This window comes from Saccostrea echinata, unplaced genomic scaffold, assembly GCF_033153115.1.
Source record: "Saccostrea echinata isolate AGI-Se365-2 ecotype Australia unplaced genomic scaffold, CSIRO_AGI_Sech_v1 ptg000013l, whole genome shotgun sequence".
NCBI lineage: Eukaryota > Metazoa > Mollusca > Bivalvia > Ostreida > Ostreidae > Saccostrea > Saccostrea echinata.
In genome coordinates, this window is record NW_026889762.1 from 6,082,451 (window position 1) to 6,101,191 (window position 18,741).

General features: G+C 34.0%; 2 protein-coding genes across 2 annotated transcripts in view; one reads left to right on the forward strand and one right to left on the reverse strand.

Annotated features, from left to right (window-relative positions):
• Positions 1-10,542, reverse strand: part of LOC133186203 (protein mono-ADP-ribosyltransferase PARP4-like) — a 70,371-nt gene extending 59,829 nt beyond the window's left edge. Inside the window, 10 exon segments of the mRNA XM_061321438.1 lie at positions 157-291; positions 662-810; positions 1,158-1,325; positions 5,340-5,477; positions 5,735-5,899; positions 6,002-6,142; positions 7,841-7,989; positions 8,432-8,630; positions 9,756-9,898; positions 10,482-10,542. Of these exon segments, the coding sequence (XP_061177422.1) occupies positions 157-291; positions 662-810; positions 1,158-1,325; positions 5,340-5,477; positions 5,735-5,899; positions 6,002-6,142; positions 7,841-7,989; positions 8,432-8,630; positions 9,756-9,898; positions 10,482-10,542 (1,448 nt within the window).
• LOC133186392 (proline-rich transmembrane protein 1-like) overlaps positions 1-18,741 on the forward strand; it is a 182,931-nt gene that overhangs the window by 117,499 nt on the left and 46,691 nt on the right. The gene's annotated exons all lie outside the window — the stretch shown is intronic.

An 18,741-nucleotide genomic window follows, 5' to 3' on the forward strand; every position in this document is an offset into this window, starting at 1 on the left:
TTGCAGCAGATTTGCAAGTGATGTTTGCAGGAATATGATTGTTTTGGTAAGGACTGTCCTACATGTACCCCTACATTACTGATACAAACTTGACATAACAGAAAATGTATCTATGATAAAATCCCAAAGCTTTTTAGATGATTGTGGGTTGTTTACCTAGAAAGGATTCCAACAAAATTCTCCACGTTGGATGCATGAAAGAGAAATCTATGATCCAGGTCTGACCGGAACACTTCACCTTCTCCAGCTCGATTAATGGAGTAAACATTCTCTACGTTCATCTTATCTTCACTGAATATCAAAGTACATAAACATTATGTACATATGTGACATCAAACAATTTGCTGACTGTGAATTTCAAGTGTATGGAAGAACCTTTTAAATATTTGATACCTTATATACTGGTACATTAATGATATCCATAACTGGTTTAGGTAGACTACTATATAATCAAAGTCAACTGATAACATCAGTTAAGAATTTTTTTTTTACTCTTTTGCTCTTTAATATAAAGTTTCCGTTACTTCTCAGAAAAACATTTATCTGTGTTCATTGGACTATCTATGTGAACCTCCTGGTTACTACATGTACTTATCTTTGATTGTTTTTAACAGGCTAAAGAGCATATCTGTATCCGACTAATTTACGGGTTTGTACTTACTCCTTAAGAATGAGGACTTTTTTAACTGAGGTCGGGAGACCCCCGGGGACGTGTGATATCTGACATCGGAGGGCTTTGTACTGGGCCTCTGCGTTCCCCCGCGTAGACCAGTCTGTTGCTTCACTAGCTGACACCACATCCTTAATAATCTGAAAGATGAAAATTAAATAAAAATATCCGACGTATCTAATTTAGTTTCATGTATATGTATGTACTGAAGTTGTTGAATTATAGCTTTAAAAATTTGAATGTAACACAAATTTTATTTAAAAATTTTTATCACACCAATTCAGAAATGCAAAAAACATGCAAAAATAACTTCTACTGTTGCCTTTTCCTCACAAATTGAATAAATTCATCAAGAACTTTATTCAGAAGTTTACAACATTTTCAGGGTAAAATTGCAGTATACATGTATGTAACTATGAAATAAACTGTTATATGATATAACAAAGAAAAAGCCTATAAAGTATTTAGTTCAAATTTCGAATTGTACCTGACAAAGGTCCAGTTTCCTGGCAAGCCACGACATGGTGAAGGTCATCGTCTTGTGCTGGGGATTGTGTGGGAGGGTGGAGTAGAATTCTGTAAACAGACTCTGTAGCTTACTCTCATGTGATTGATGTGCCTTCATCTCTGACAAAATGGCCATCGCCTTCTCCACCTACAAAAAGTTAATATATTCTGCTTTTAACCGATCGCGGTAGCCTAGTGGTAGGGCGCTCGCTTGGTGATCGGGAGATATTTTGTTCAATTTTTGTTCACGGCACCACGCCAAGTATAAGACATAAATATAGTTATTGAATGTTCCTTCAATAATCACCCGGCACTTGAATCTCTCGGATGAGACCTTAAAAACCGGTAGCGTTGACATGATGAAGAACACACACATCTCACTGGCACTGAGTGCAGAGTAAAGGTCTGAATTTGAAGCCCTTCATGGGTATATTGCACAAGATGAAACTCTGCCATTCAGTCAACTGAATGGTCCCTGAAATGTCTTAAAAGGTGACTGAATAGCAGAGGTCTGTCATTCAGTAAGCTTTCAGTCACCTTTCAGTTAACTGAATGGCAGAGTTTCATCCTGTGTGGAGACGTCTCATGTGTTTGAAAAATTCTCGCAAGGGAACAACAACAACAAAATATCAAATAATCATGCAATTGTTTTATCAAAGTATTTCTTTCAGGAGATTTTGAAAAATTCCGAGCATGAAAAAATAAAATTGTACTCTTGATTGACAATTCAAAGATTTTGTATTACAGATCAGCCATCGAGGACAGTTAAAACAAGAGGCCCATGGGCCACATCGCTCACCTGAGCACACTGGCTAGGCAAAAGCACAAATCAGTTCAGTATTGAAAAGATTACCTGGGGGTGGGGAAGGGGGGGGGCTTGAATTTTAAACTACCTGATGATGCTTCCATGTCAATATAACAAATGGCTTTATTGTACTTGAGAAGATTTTAAAAAAATTTTCCCATATATTCCTTTGTAAAAATTTGATCCTCCATTGTGGCTCCTCCCTGTCCCAGGGGTCATCATTTGAACTTGAATCTACACTACCTGAGGATGCTTCTCAAAATGACTAATCATGGTTTGCAGTACTTCAGAGGAGGATATTTTCCTATATATTTCTATTTAAGACTTTGATCCTCCATTGTGGCCCCATCCTACCCACGGGGATCATGATTTGAACAAAATAGAATCTACACTACCTGAGGATGCTTCCACATAAATACATGTATGATCAATCAGGGCTTGCTGTTCCTGAGAAGAAGATTTTTAAAATTTTTCCTATACATTTCTACGTAAAACTTTGATCCTCCATTGTGGCCCCGCCCTAACCCCGGGGGTCATGATTTGAATAAATTTGAATCTACACTACCTGAGGATGCTTCCATATAAATATGAACAATCTGGGCTTTGCTGTTCCTGAGAAGAAGATTTTTCCTATATATTTCTATGTAAAACTTTGATCCTCCATTGTGGCCCCGCCCTACCCCCTGGGGTCATAGTTTGAACAAATTTGAATCTACACTATCTGAGGGTGCTTCCATATAAATATGACTCATCATGACTTTGCTGTTCTTGAGAAGAAGATTCTTAAAGATTTTTCCTACATATTTCTATGTAAAACTTTGATCCTCCATTGTGGCCCCACCCTACCCCCTGGGGTCATGATTTTAACAAACTTGAATCTACACTACCTGAAGATGCTTCCATATAAATATGACTCATCATGACTTTGCTGTTCTTGAGAAGAAGATTCTTAAAGATTTTTCCTATATATTTCTATGTAAAACTTTGATCCTCCATTGTGGCCCCGCCCTAACCCCGGGGGTCATGAATTGAATAAATTTGAATCTACACTACCTGTGGATGCTTCCATATAAATATGAACAATCTGGGCTTTGCTGTTCCTGAGAAGAAGATTTTTCCTATATATTTCTATGTACAACTTTGATCCTCCATTGCGGCCACGCCCTACCCTTAGGGGTCATGATTTGAACAAACTTGAATCTACACTACCTGAGGATGCTTCCATATAAATATGACTCTTCATGACTTTGTTCTTGAGAAGAAGATTTTTTAAGATTCTTCCTATATATTTCTATGTAAAACTTTGATCCTCCATTGTGGCCCCGCCCTACCCCCTGGGGTCATGGTTTGAACAAACTTGAATCTACACTATCTGAGGATGCTTCCATATAAATATGACTCATCATGACTTTGCTGTTCTTGAGAAGAAGTTTCTTAAAGATTTTTCCTATATATTTCTATGTAAAATTTTGATCCTCCATTGTGGCCCCGCCCTACCCCCACGGGTCAAGATTTGAACAAACTTGAATCTACACTACCTGAGGATGCTTCCATATAAATATGACTCATCATGGCTTTGCTGTTCCTGAGAAGAAGATTTTTCCCATATATTTCTATGTAAAACTTTGATCCTCCATTGTGGCCCTGCCCTACCCCCGGGGGTCATGATTTGAACAAATTTGAATGTACACTACCTGAGGATGCTTCCACATGAGTTTCATCTTTCCTGGCCCTATGGTTCTTGAGAAGAAGATTTTTAAATGTTGCCATTATTTTTTCACTTATTCCTAATTATCTCCCCTTGAAAGAGGGCATGGCCCTTCATTTGAACAAACTTGAATCCCCTTTACCCAAGGATACTTTGTGGCAAGTTTGGTTGAAATTGGCCCAGTGGTTCTTGAGAAGAAGTCGAAAATGTGAAAAGTTTACAGACAGACAGACAGACAGACGGACAGACAGACAGACGGACAGACAGACGGACGCCGGACAAAATGTGATCAGAAAAGCTCACTTGAGCTTTCAGCTCAGGTGAGCTAAAAAGGAATCAATAATTGATAATGCAATTTACAGATCCTGGGCTTGGTGATGAGATAAATTTAAGCCTTGCACCAATTAGCGAGATTGAAGTATTTGATTTGGTGAACGGGCTTAATGTAATAAAGAAATCGACAGATATTGACTTCATTGGACCTCATCTGCTAAAACTATCAGCTAGCGTCATTGGTAAATCACTCACTCATTTAACGTAGGTGTGACAATATTAGGCCTAACTTTTACTTTTTTTGTATTACATTTATGAACTTGCCTTACATGTGTGCCATTCAAACATTGATATGTTTGCTGATGATGTAACTCTGTATGTTTATGAGAATAGTATAACGTGTACTAATACAGCTCTAAATTCTTACTTTCACAACTATTGACCTAATCTGACTTCACAGTTTCATTGACTGACCTGCTCCAGTTTCAGTGACTGTAGTGACCTACTGGTCTTATCTCGATGACTTTGTGACTTACTGATTTGGTCCACTCTCAGTGACTCTAATGACCTATTCATATGGAAAAGTTTCAGCTCAGCTTTAGTGCTGACCTAGTCCAGTTTAAGGACTAGGGTGGAAAATTTACTGGACCAGTTTCAGTGATTTAAGCGGTCTTCTGATCTGGTCTTTCTTTTTATCTTAGTGTCTTATTGACCTGATCCAATATCAGCAATTGTATTGACCAACTAACTTGTTCAAGTTTCAGCTATTTTAGTACTGAACCAGTCCAGTTTAAGTGAAGGTACTGACACTTGATCCAGTCAAGTTCAAGTAGTTTTGTAACCTGGTCCAGTTTGATAGACTATAGTGACCTACTCACTTGGTCCAATTTCAGTGGCTCTAGTGTTCCATTGACCTGGCTCTTTTTCAGTAGCTGTTGTAACCTACATGTATTGACCTGGTCCCGTTTTAGTTATTGTAGTGACCTACTGACCTGATCCAGTTTTAGTGGCCATTGTGCGCTATTGATCTGGTCCAGTTTCAGTAGCTGTTGTGACCTGACCTGGTACAGTTTCAGCTACTGTAGTGACCTGCAGTGTACTTACGTGGTCCAAATTCAGTGACAGTGACACACTGACCTGGTCCAGTTTTAGTGACTGTACTGACCTACTGACCTGGTTCAGTTTTTAGTTTCAGTTACTGTAGCAGCCTAGCCAAATCAGTTACTTTTACTGTAGTGGTCTTGTTTCAGTGAATGTAGTACTACTATCCTGAACAAAATTCAGTGTTTCAAGTGTCTACTGAACTGGTCCAGTTTCAGTATCTGTAACGCCCTACTGACCTGGTTCAGATTCAGTGATTCTAGTGACCTACTGACCTGGTCCAGTTTCAGTGACTGTAGTGGGCTACTTAAGATTTCCTCTATCTCGCCCCCAGCTTCCTGCCAGATGTGATGCATCAGCTCCCTCACAGGGGTAGATAACTCTGTATCCTCCATACCATACTCCACCATCATCTGAATATTATGGGAGAGAATTTTGTTCAAAGATTTAATTATATCTCATATTTTTAAAATGAAAATCATCATTTCACTGAATAAATTTACTTTTGAAAGTACTTATTGTTTTATTTTTCAGAAATACTTATAAGGTGATATGTTCATAAAAGTATTGTAAAATGATACAATTGCAGTGATTAGAAATGATATCAAAATGTATGATTGTTTTAAGAGATATATTGTATACTGTATCAAAAGCCCCAGTTTATCTTTACCTTTTGGAACTTCTTTGTTCCTATATGTTGACATGGGGGTTTCCGACAGACGGTCATGCCATTTGGGGACTCCGTCATCTGTTTATAGAGGGCGCTAAACATACCCAGGGCTTCCTCTGATGTCTGTACAAAACGGAACTCTCTAGTGCTACCTTCAGACAAGTCCTATAAAATCAAAAAAAAAAAAATACCTGTTTAATCGCCAAATTCTCAAATAGTTGTAATAAAATATCACACGTAATATGTTCATATTCGCATGCTACACACCTGTACTTCCTGCACACTGCCCAGGTGAGAGCAAATACAGAACCCAGGGGATTGTTCTTTGTTGTCAAGGGCAATAACTCTTTTTGATGCAAGAATCTCTAACACACAGAACTGTGTTAATTGTGTCTTCTTGTCATACTTCTGTAAAATATATACATATCTGTAAGTAACCTAGATTATGCATAAAAATAGATCAATTTGTCTGAGGAATAATTAATATTTGTTTAGTAACAATTAATCAGACATGATCAGACATTTAATATACAAATAAACATATATAATTTAGCTGGATTTAATATAGAAAACTATCTTTATGCAATTGATATGTTTCTATGGTAATTATAATTTAAAAATACTAGGGATGTCAACGAATATTCGAACATTCGAATAGTCATTCGATGAGTTGGTATTCGAATAAATTTAAGATTCGAATATTCGGTGTTTTATACATTTTCATAAAAAGAAGTACAGAGTCGCCCGCGTGGCGCAGTGGTTAGAGCGTCTGCTCTAGAGTCACGAAGTAAGGAGTTGATCCTTACGTCGCGGGTTCGAATCCCACTATGGGACGTGGAGACCTGTCCTTCGGATGAGACCGTATAAACCGAGATCCCGTGTTGCAGTAGGTGCTGGCATGAAAAAGATCCCTCAATGGTCAATAGCCGTAAGTGCCGAGTATAGGACAACATTTGCAGCTCTCCACCGGCAAGTGGTGGCATCTCCATATGAGTTAAAAAATCTCGAGAGGGACGTTAAACAACATACAAACAATAAAAAGAAGTACAGTAACTGTGATTAATAAATTTTGATTAAATATAAACTTTCTTGGAATGTCTAAAAGACGTGAAGAGCATACTTATCAAAATAAATTTAATTGATCATTGAATGAGTGTCTGATAGAATTCGTCTGTAATTAATATTGTATAGGGCTCAATTTCAGAATAAATGTGTAAATTACTTGATTATCTCGGGTTGTACATAATCCCGAATTCTATATTCATTATAGGTAGATTAATTAATTACTTAGGTAAATTGTCCATGGAAATATTTGTTTATATTTTAAAAATATTTTATCAAAGATTATAATCATATCTCTTATTAGACTGATAATTATAATTAATTACACGTATTGAAATTTAAACAGTATACGACTATCCTGCCTTTGGTAAGACCACTGATTCCTGAGTTGGAGCTACTATAAATTTATTAAATATGTTAAAATCATATTTTTCTACATTTAAATCAATCATTTATTTCAATCATTGACAAATATCAAAATGGAATTCCTTATTGTACCAGGCGCGGATCCAGGAATTGAAGTTAGGGGCGCGAAAAGTAGGAAAGGGGTCTGGGGGCCGCCTTCAGGCCCCAATTGGGTCCAGGGCGAAGCCCTGCTGGTGGTCCAGGGGGCGAAGCCCCCGGAAGCTCCTGGATTCTTAAGATTTTGTTGGCTAAAAATGAGATCTACCGAGTAGACATTTTTACATTTTCTCTACTAAATTATGATTTACACTAACTTTGACAATTTTAGGGGAGGGCGCACGCCGGGTGCGCCCCCCCCTTAAATCCGCCACTGTGTACACCAACAAAAAGCCTTCACCCAATTTTACTTCCAATGTAAGAATACCTACGCTTAACATTTCATGAGAGCAGGATGATGCATATTTAAAATACACCAGATTTTTTTTTTTTATTTTATCGAATATTCGAATATATTCGAATACTTTCATTGAATATTCGAATATGAATTATTGATAAAATTGACATCCCTAAAAAATACCATATAAATTTTCACCCATACTAAAAAAATCGTTGGATATCTACTAACAGTAATTAACTGACCTGCAACAATGCATATTTAGCCACCTCACTCTCATCATCAAACTGTGGTATATTCTTATCTTTTCCCTGCCAAACCTTCACCGACTTTGGATTAAAACTAGAAGCCATTTTCTTCTTCTTTCCCTCAGATTTTGGTCGGAATTTTCCACCTTTTGAAAAAAAGGACAGGATTTTTTTTCCATTACTTTACCAAATTAATTATTTCTTTGATAGAGAAATGGAAATAATTTTGTAAAATAAAAATATCTAAAAAAAATTTCTTTCTCTCTTTTTTTTCTTTATTTACTTTACGGTATTGTTATAAAATTTTACTTTCAAATAGTTTTATGCTTACTTGTGAACATTCATGATAAGTACCACAATTAAAATTTTAAAAAGATAATTAAATGACTGAATATATTTTCCATATATGTTCTTGTTTATGTTCTTGTTCATCAATAGCTGATCAGTACACGGATAGAACCCTATTTATACCTGTAATTCAAGAACCACATTAACATGATAAACCTTTATAAATTTTCCATATTCTCCTAACTCTTTCTTTATAATGCATTATATCTGAAACACATTTTGAATTTCCCTGATCCTTACCCATAATTTTGCCTCTGCTGAATTCTAGTCCCTTCGTTTTACCCACCAGAAGATAATCGTCTGTGTTGAGGTGCTTCCCCTGGTCAACACAGTCAAAAATAAAATCTAGGGACACCACGGGGATTCCGAACTTCTCGGCCATTTTACATTTGTAGCTGACATCAGCTTTCTCTGGATCATTGAGCACAACATGGGTACTCTGGAACAAAAGTTGGCATTGAAAATGTAAAAACCTCAGTAGCCGTCTTTCCTCGGGGCTCTCAATGGACCACGGAATTTTGCCCCATTTCCAATGAAAAAATGTTACTCGATTCTTAATATCGAATGGTATTATTTTTCAGTTGGCTAAACTACTGTTAAAGTTTCTAACAAAATGCAAGAAAACTAAACATGATAATTGTTTGTAAACATCGACTTTCCCCAAATTTCTGGAAATGATGGTAATACGTTCTATTTCCACTATGGAAGAGTTATACTTCTTAGTGCGCTCTTTTGTGAAAAAGTCGGAAAATGTACAAATCTCGCGGGATATCTGGGACAAACGTAACATAAACATGTAAACAATATGTTGAATGTCGATGAACAAATCCTAAGAAAATGCTAATGTAATATTTTATTGTTGTGAACTTTATATACATCAAGAGTATGAATGACAACGATATCAATTTATATATATTGTTGATCGTATGATTCTATTTATCGTATGGTACCTCTAAATGCAATACACAGGCTTCGGAGATGTCATATTTTTTGTTAATGGATGATAAATTTAGGGTTCTCGCTATCTTACATATGTCTTTTAGTTCTTCTATTCTTTAATTGAAATGACAAATACATTTAACATTTAAAATTGGATTGAGATTGGCATGTTTTGTATTATCCGCAACGCCATGCTGTCCCAGTCAGAAGACCAAACGCGCCTCTAATTTTGAAGAGTTCACTAATGGAAATATAACGTATTTTCCAAATTTTAATGGTCCTAGCTCAACTACCATAAAGAGATGAAAGAACCCAGTTACTTATATTAATAAGATCAAAGTTTTCCATTGACAAAAGGCCCACATGCAACAAAGCTCACCTGAATCACTTTGAAAACAGTTTGAAAGCTTACTTGAGCTTGCAGCTCAGGTGAGCTAAAGGTTAGTGGGCAGAAGGTACGAGGAGGAAAAAAATATATAAAAAGAAGGGTAAGAGGATATGAAAATTAGTTTTATTTAAAGAATACGACATGGTAGCATTTCCACGTATTTTTTGTTAATCCACACACATTTACAAATCTAAATACTTTAATCTTATAGAAACATATTATAAAATACACCCTCACCTTCTTTGTGACAATATACGAGATAATGCCGCCATTGTTTGTGATCGTTTTCCTGACTTCCTGTTTCTTCTTGAAACCGACGCTGGTGCTGAGGTCAAGGACAACTTGACAACCAGCAAAAATCTTCTCTGTTGTCATGACAACTGTGATAAAGACAAAATTTAGATGTCACTTCTTTTAATTTTTCTTTTTGGTTGCCAACTTCCTTATAAATTTGTTAGAGGAAAAAATAATAACAATAATAATAATAATAATAATAAAAACAATAAAAAAGAAACAAACAAAAAAAATATATAAAATTAAAAAAAACAAACAAACAAACAAAACAAAAAACAAAAACAAAAAAACAAACAAACAAAAACAACCAACTGTACATTCAATATAAGATATCGTAACAGTATACATGAGATTTCTTTAAGTGCATATTCTCTTTCACTGAAAAACTACCACAATGTATACTGGACTGAAAGATAACTATTTTAATATTTAGATTTAAAGAGTGAGAGTGCCGTTCTCAGATCTTAAATTGAAAGGATTGTCACAAACTGTTCAGCACTGTTAACTAGAACGAAACTTTGCGTTGTTTTCATTTACCTCTCAGAAGGAAAAGTTCTTCAAAGTTGTTCACCTCTTGGTATGAAACTTAACTGTGGCAATTTATTACATTGGCATTTGGGATTTGAAATACAGGAGAGCGAATGCAATTCTTTTTAAATGTTGATATACAGAGGGTAACAATGTATTCCTGATTATAAGATTCTGGACTAGGTGTTGTGGTAAATGTCATATTATAAATCATTTTAAAAACATTTTCATTTCATTCCATGTTTATAAATATGATTGAAATATATTTTGAAGGCTAGATGGTCAGTAAAAAATGAACTATAACTATGTTGTCTGAAAAGCATTACACAAGACTTTATTTTCTATATTTCTTTCCAATTTTATCGTCTCATAAGAACGCTCCTCCACCATCTAGCATTTTATGTTTTCTTGAGGTGTACCACAAAAACAGTTGATTACCGAAATTTTAATTATTTTTAAATACATTAGAATTTTAAAGTATTCTACAGACGTGCAAGTCACAGACGTGGAAGTGCATGGTCAGTATGTCGTGATTGAATGCATCCATTGTCACACAGAAAATGCAGGAACAGAAAATTTCGTATTAATGTTGATCTGTGCAATTTTGTGAATTTCTGAAAAATCAAAAATGCTGAATTTTAGTTGAAAATTTGTTAAATTTCACTTGGACCCTTGCATATCAATTAAAAATGACGTAATTTTCTCTCTGGTCCATGTATAATGACGTCCGGAATTGCGTCATTTACCTCAAATCCTGAATTTTTTTTTTTAAAATGGCCAAAAATTTTAGCTGTTTTTCAATATATTTTGCATAGCCCCCAACCTCTGATCTAAAATGTTTAATTATATAATGAAAGAACTGTGTCAGAAGATTCTTATCCATGAAAAATTTTTTGGATCGCGGGGTGGGCTCATATTTTTATTTTTAGGTGGAGATGCTCAAATTCCATTTTCTTCAAAATTCAAGAATAATGCATTTCGCTAATCTCATTTTTCAATACCTGAACTCTCAAAGGAAACTTTTTTTATATAAGAAACAAAAGCACTAAGTCTCTACTTTATATTGATGTTTAAAATGGAACATTGGGACTTCGGCAGTTCATTGGTATAGGAACAGGGCAATTTTATGGAGTTAGTGAACCTAGCTCTTTCTGGTACGTGGTTCAACATTTCACAGTAACTGCTTTAGTTTATAAAATTTTAGCCATTTAACATTTTGTACATGTTGTTTATTTACCAGATTACAAAAGACTGTCTAATGTTATTGCTGACAAAGACACCAACTGTAATAGGGAAAGACAAAACGTGACGCACACTCTGGAGATGAAAATACTCCATGCCCTTTTTGTCCCCCGCTTTCACTGAAAGTGGGGGATATTAATTTCGGTTTGTCTGTCCGTCCGTCTGTATTTCTGTCTGTCTGTAACACTTTCGTTTCAGCGCGATATCTCAAGAAGCCTTTGAGCTTTCGCAATGAAATTTCACATAGCATCTCCCTGTGACCTAAAGAAGAACCCTATTGACTCTAAGGTCAAAAGGTCAAAGGTCAAGGTCATAAATTCTGTCGGTTTTAACACTTTCGTTTCCGTGCGATATCTCGAGAGGCTTTTGATCTTTTGCAATGAACTTTAATATGACAACTCCCTGTAGCCTAAGGAAGACCCCTATTGATTTTGAGGTCTAAAGGTCAAAGGTCAAGGTCGTAAATTCATACATTCTGTCTGTGTGTAACACTTTCGTTTCCGGGCGATATCTCAAAAAGCTTTTGAGCTTTTGCAATGAAATTTTATACCATAACTCCCTATGGCCAGCTCTCGCCCCTCTCAAAGTGTCCCTCCTTGTTTTTTTTATTGTATTAAAAGTCGCATGGCATTATATTTAGCACAGGAGCATGTGGAGAGTTATTACATATAAAACAGGTTATCGGCGGACTTAATATTCTAATTATATTTATTAGGACTGTTTAATAAAGGCTAAATTAGACACCATGTGTTGTGTAAAATTTTGACAATATCAAACGTGAATATAAACATGTATATGTGACATACATGTAATGTTTGCATTTAATTTGCTTTACAAAAAAGCGCCTCATTGGTCTAGGGGAATGATTCTTGCTTAGCATATGAGAGGTCCTGGGTTCAAATCAAGGACGCTCCAGTTTTTTTTTTTGGAATTTTTTTTTTCGATTTACTAAATAATAGCATTCAACATATGGAAGGAAGAAGTTATGTCTGGCGTGTACAAACTTCTCATAAAATCATTATTGCATTGTGTTGAATATTTTATATAAAAAGAATATTCTATACACATATTAAAGAATAAGCAATCAAATCTATATATCCATAATGGCGTTTTTTATTTGCTTAAGTCAGTGTGAATGTATACATTTAATAATTCTGCAAATCCAGGTGGGGAGCCCCCCCCCCCCTTTTAGATCTGCGCATGCTCTTCTTTTTATCTTAAGCGGGGGACACAAATTCTCTGAATTAGCTTGTTATTTGCTTAATATTGATGCAGCATCCCTCTCTACCCTCAGACCGAAATATAGTCATTTGATTATTCATACTATCAGCAGGATTAATTTGAAAAATTTCTTCTATCAATTCATTATTTTGAGTATGACTGGCAGGGTTTTCAAAGAATAAATGTGTGTCTAGAATGATGGATATCATTAGGCACAAAATACGAAAATAGAAAAGGTTTTAAAATGTTCAAGTACCTGAATAAATAGAATCTGAAGGACTTACCCTGTAGATGTCTGCCTCTTAAAAGCACAAAAATTATATTTTCCACGGAAATTGGAAGGGGCTTTCCCTCTGCCTTACCGATTTGTCTTTTAAATTTTGATGTTGTTCCGGGTATCGTACCTGAGCAATTGACAAAGACGACGTAAATAGTCAAAAAGGAAGTATAAGGGTTTAAAGAATTTAACGTGATCATATTACACACATTTTACTAGATAAACGTACAAGAATATATCACGGTTCATACAGGTGATTCTGTATAATTGGTTTTAATTACTTTGAAAATATTTGTATGAATATTAAAACAATGTGAAAAGTTATTACGTTAAAAAAATATACAACAAATACCGGTACATGTACATTGTTGTTGAATAAGTATACTACCAGTAATAAACATTTAGTTCACCACTTTCCGATTTCCTTCAGAGGTGTTGGAATTCAACTTAGATATATATAAAAATTGAAATAGAAAATGAATCACTTCATTTTATGAATTATCAATCACAAATTGTTTCCGAATATATCTTCGTATACTGTTATACTCTGGAAAAAAAATCTTGTACAAATTAAAGTAGATCTCATCAAAAAAAAAAAAAAAAAAGAAAAGAAAAGAAAAAAAAAAGGATATTCTGTTTATTTTGTATCTGTTTATTTTGTATTTTTAGGGGTGTCATTAAGATAAGAAAATATTTGAATGATAACAAATAGGTAATAAAGTCTGAAAATCTCATAATTCTTCATGTGTATATTAAGTATAGGACTTTTGAAATTCACCCGTTTTAGCAGAGGGAGTGTGTGTTTACTATTTTAGTCTTGGTTGATTCAATCTATAACACATTAAGACCTCATCAAAATAGAAATATTTTGTTTGTTTGTATGTTTGATTTATTTTTACTTTTTTGGGGAATATTTTTCTTCTCCTTTACTTTTCATACATTGTGCGTAGCGATTGAAATTGAGGATAAAAGAAAATAAACATAAAATTTGTTTAAAAATACCAAATTTTATAATTAATTGTAATTAAAAATCAATTGTAAATTCAAAAAAAAAATCACTTGTTTCGAGAAGAGCAATATCCTTAATTCCTTATTCAGTATAAACAGTAAAATAACGTGCTACAATCTATAATTTCTATAAATTTTACAAGTTTGTCAAAAATTAGTTTGAAACACGTTTTGATTACACATCCTTGGAAAATACATACTGGATTGCAGGTCAGGAGAAAGATGCCTTTTTCACAGGTTATTTTTCAGTTTAATTCAACATATTATGACTATTCATAACTATGTAAACACAACAGTGTTGCTGTCTCCTGTGTTAGTATGATAAAATTATATTGTATTTAGCGTTGTGAACAAATGAAACAATGACTTTTAATTAAGAAATAAATAACAAGTTTAAAAACTTCCATGGGAATTGAAGTGGGTCGGTCACGTGATCAAATCCTGTGAAGGCCGAAGGCCTTCTCAGAAGATTTGATCACGTACCGACCCACTTCAATTCCCATGGAAGTTTTTAAACTTGTTATTTATTACTTATATATACATTTGAGACGGACAATTGAATGTTATCGAATATAAATATTGCACTAACCGCACGTCGTAGATTTTGACAAATTACGCTAGGTGTAAATCGGCTTGAAAAGCGGTTACGCTTCAAATTCATCTGGCAAATGATTCTGTTTAGAAGGGAATATTCTGTGAAAGGCTACTTGTGATCAATTATAGTGAGCATATTGGTGTCTGGGAATATTCATGAGAACCCATATTCGATGTTAAAAAACACAAGAAACACGTCCGATGTTTGATAATAAAAAGTTGGAGGAATTTCGGTCGAAAAGGGATGGATGGAGACACTTGTCCGGACCAGATAACTTGAAATCAAGTACAAAATTTGATCAAAAACAAAATCTACGATTTCAGTAAGGCATATTCATTAATTTATGATGTTGATATGGAGACACGACAGCTTACATTGTTAAGACAACGTCACAACGATCTCGATGATGGAGGTGTGTCTACCGAACTTCCAAAGTGCAGTGTTTGTCAGCTGTTTGTGGCGTGATTGCATTACATTGATATTTTTCAACAGATTTTCAAATTTATTGTGAGTAAAGTTTAATGAAAAAAAAAATATAGCATTCAGAGGTCTGCGAGAAAAATAAGGGTAAACGTTGAAATATGCAGCTCAGACATGAAACTTCTAACACGTAGTTTTCTATTCTCTATATAAAATCGATCAAGAACTGTATTAAATACTCGTTTACATTGTAAATAAAATGATTATTATTTTACTTCTTGCGTATTTTGTACATTTTTATGCATGAAAAACATGCTATATTGCTAAGTGGAATAAGTCTTTTTATGTATAGATATTACTGCGCTGTGTGATTAGGTCACGTAATGACCTATGACCTTCAAAAAACTTCATACAGGTATGAAGATATTTGCTCTCTGCATGTTTATATAATAGAGAGATACCACAAATGTATATATTTGTTCATAAATAATCAAGATTCCTTTCATGTTTTTAAAAAAAAAACCTCTTTGCCAATAAGAAATGTTGAAATCGATTGGTTTTCAAACCAATAAGGCATTTTATCGATATAATAATCCACCCCTGCTCATAGGTTAATAATTAGCATTTGTAGAACATAATTCTACATATTAAGGCACAGATGCAAATAAACTAATTCAGAATAAACGTCAGTAACAAATATATTTCATAATAGTATGAAAATCCTTCTTGTTTCCAAATCCCCATCTCTCTCCATCTCTCCATAATTCTTCCGAATGACTTTAAAATAAAACTAATGTGATTCAAAACAAAATTGCATTGGATTAAATTTTAACATTTTGAACGGATTATCAAACGCCACTATCGACTTTTCACTGTCTTAGCATTAGTTAACATAAAAATATACATGTATGTACCTACACATTTCAACAATCTCGCGATATTTTAGTGAAATCATCATGTACTTTAATTTGAATAGAAAACGTTAAAGAGAATATATAATTTATAGATGTATTGTACTCGTTCTACAAATCTATTGAAATAAAATTCTTTTCAGGCAGCGATATATACCCTAAATGGTTCTTTCGTGCCTGCTGCAAGCCTTGTTTATTGAACAATGTCCTTAGAATATGTCATTAGATGCAAAATAAGAGATTTACGAGTACCTTTATCAATATCGTCAAAGAGCATTGACAAGGATGAATGAAATCTATAGAAGCACAAAGCTGTGCCTGCTAGGTTTATAAATTGTGCATTATTTTGCTATTGCAGTAACTAAAACAAAATTTGATGGATTCCAAAACTGTTTTAGAATTGGAATGAAATTTTACATTGAAATGTATTAAAAATATTTAACTTTTCAAACAAATGACATGTAATCCTTCTAAAAGACATTTTTTATTGTTATCTATACCAAGCAAAAACATCCCTTGAACATCCCTTAATGGATGGTCCGTACCCTAGCAAGTAACCTCTTCCCCCTCTTGGGACCAAGTTACTTTAAGTTTGAGCTATATTTACAAATTGATAACGATGTTTACAAATGATCATACTATAATGCCATCTTGCCAACCATTTTGGTAACCATTTATTTTTAACAAAGACGATGAGGTATTAACTATAAAACTATGACAAAATTACGTTATCTTTATCAAAGAAAAAATTATTTATATATTTTGAATTTTTTTTCGCATTATGACTGGTAAAAGCAGATTAGAGAGTAAGTTATTCTATCCCATTAACTTAATTATTGGCCGCTTTTCATTCATTTTACATACGTGCAGTGCAAATGCACTTTATCTAAAATCGGTTTTGGCACATCAATTACTCGGATTCATGCAAATACAAAGCACATTTATGAGGTTTTTTGGCCTTTTTGTCATTAAATAAAGCACGTCAAAATACAAAATAAGACAACAAAAGTAATTGTACCATATTGTTTTTTTAGATACAAAAATGTATACTTTAATTGTTTATCAAAAAGAAAAAAAATAATTTAGAACAGTTTGATTGACTTCGGTGATATTCACCCATTATTAGATTAATAATGGCACGTACATTTATTTACGTACAGCCAAGCTGACTGTTAATGGACATGCACTCCCTCTGTCTGTTTGTTTGTTCTACTGTCTAGCTGTCTTTCGCTCTCTCTCTCTCTCTCTCTCTCTCTCTCTCTCTCTGTAATGATGATCTGTTTTAATACAAAATTTTGAAACAAAACACACCAAACACAAAAATTAAAAAAAAAAAAAAATCAAATATTTTTTAAATATTACAGATTATAGATAAAATACAGCTCCAAAACATTTGAAACCAATAGACTTTTGTGAACTAATTGAATGCACATTTTGAAAAAAAAATATCATATTGCTACTAAAGAAAGGCACAGGCTTGATGTTTTGCAATTCTATTTGTATTGATATTTTTCATTGATAATATACTTTGAGGTACAAAGTTACTCCTTTTTTGAGCAAATAACGGTTTATTCATTCAGATGTTTTACAAATTAAATATGGAAATAACGAATCGTGATCAAGCTAAAAAATCTATGAAAACAATACAAATCGGAAGAATAGAAAGCACGGGCCTTTAAAAACATTAGAGGTAGGATCAGGTGCCATGGAGGAGTAAGCATCCCCTGTCGACCGGTCACACCCACTATGTGCTCCTTGTCATGACCCGGAAAATGAAAAAAAATCTGTAGACAATTCAGTGTGTAAATAATGGCCTTACAGTTGCTATAAAAAAACGTTAGTCAGCATTCGACATAATGATAGATTGTATTTGCTGACAAGGTCATTGTATCGACCATAGAACTTGCGAAATGATGACTTTAAAGAGTCTGTTGATATTCTTGTTTTATCAACTTGTTTGTTAATAGCTTTCCTCGTTTTAGAAATTTTTGTACGTAGAGCATGCTCTTGCGTATCGAATTTGGAGACATAAACCCCATATACAGGTAACAAAAGTATATTGCTACAAGTAAGGGAAGTTGACGATAGAAAAATTAAAGTCATCACGTTTGTCAGAAACTTTTGTTGTTGGGTTACCATTAACGTCTTTTTCTAGTAGAATATCCAAATATGAAACAAATTTGTCAGATTTTGTGATTTCTTTTATTTCAAGATCACTGGGATATACTGAGTTGACAAACGAATGGAAGTAACAGCAGTTAAGAAGAAACTGGAAGTAACTGTTGTTAATTGATAATACGTCGTCGATATATCTAAATTTCAAGTTTAAGGCCACAGCTAGTGTTTTTTTCCCTCATGTATAAATATTTGAATAAATTTTGCTTCACACGAATACAAAAACCGGTCTGCTAATATCGGGGCGCAATTGGTACCCATGGAAATTTTGACAGATTGGTTTAAGACCTGATTTCTTAACACTACATAGATATTGTCAATCAGAAACTTAAGCATCTTTTTAATAACAACTTCAGAGTGCTTGTATGTACAATCAGAATGTTTTTAACAAAATAATTTTGACAAGGTAAGTAAATTTACGAGTTCCATTTTTATGGAAAAAGCAGCTGTCTATGGTGTCAAAAGTCTTGACTTTAATTTATCGTTGGGAATTGTTGTATAAAATGTTGCTATTGATTTTGGTAAAATATTGTGATTTCAAATTTTCCAAAA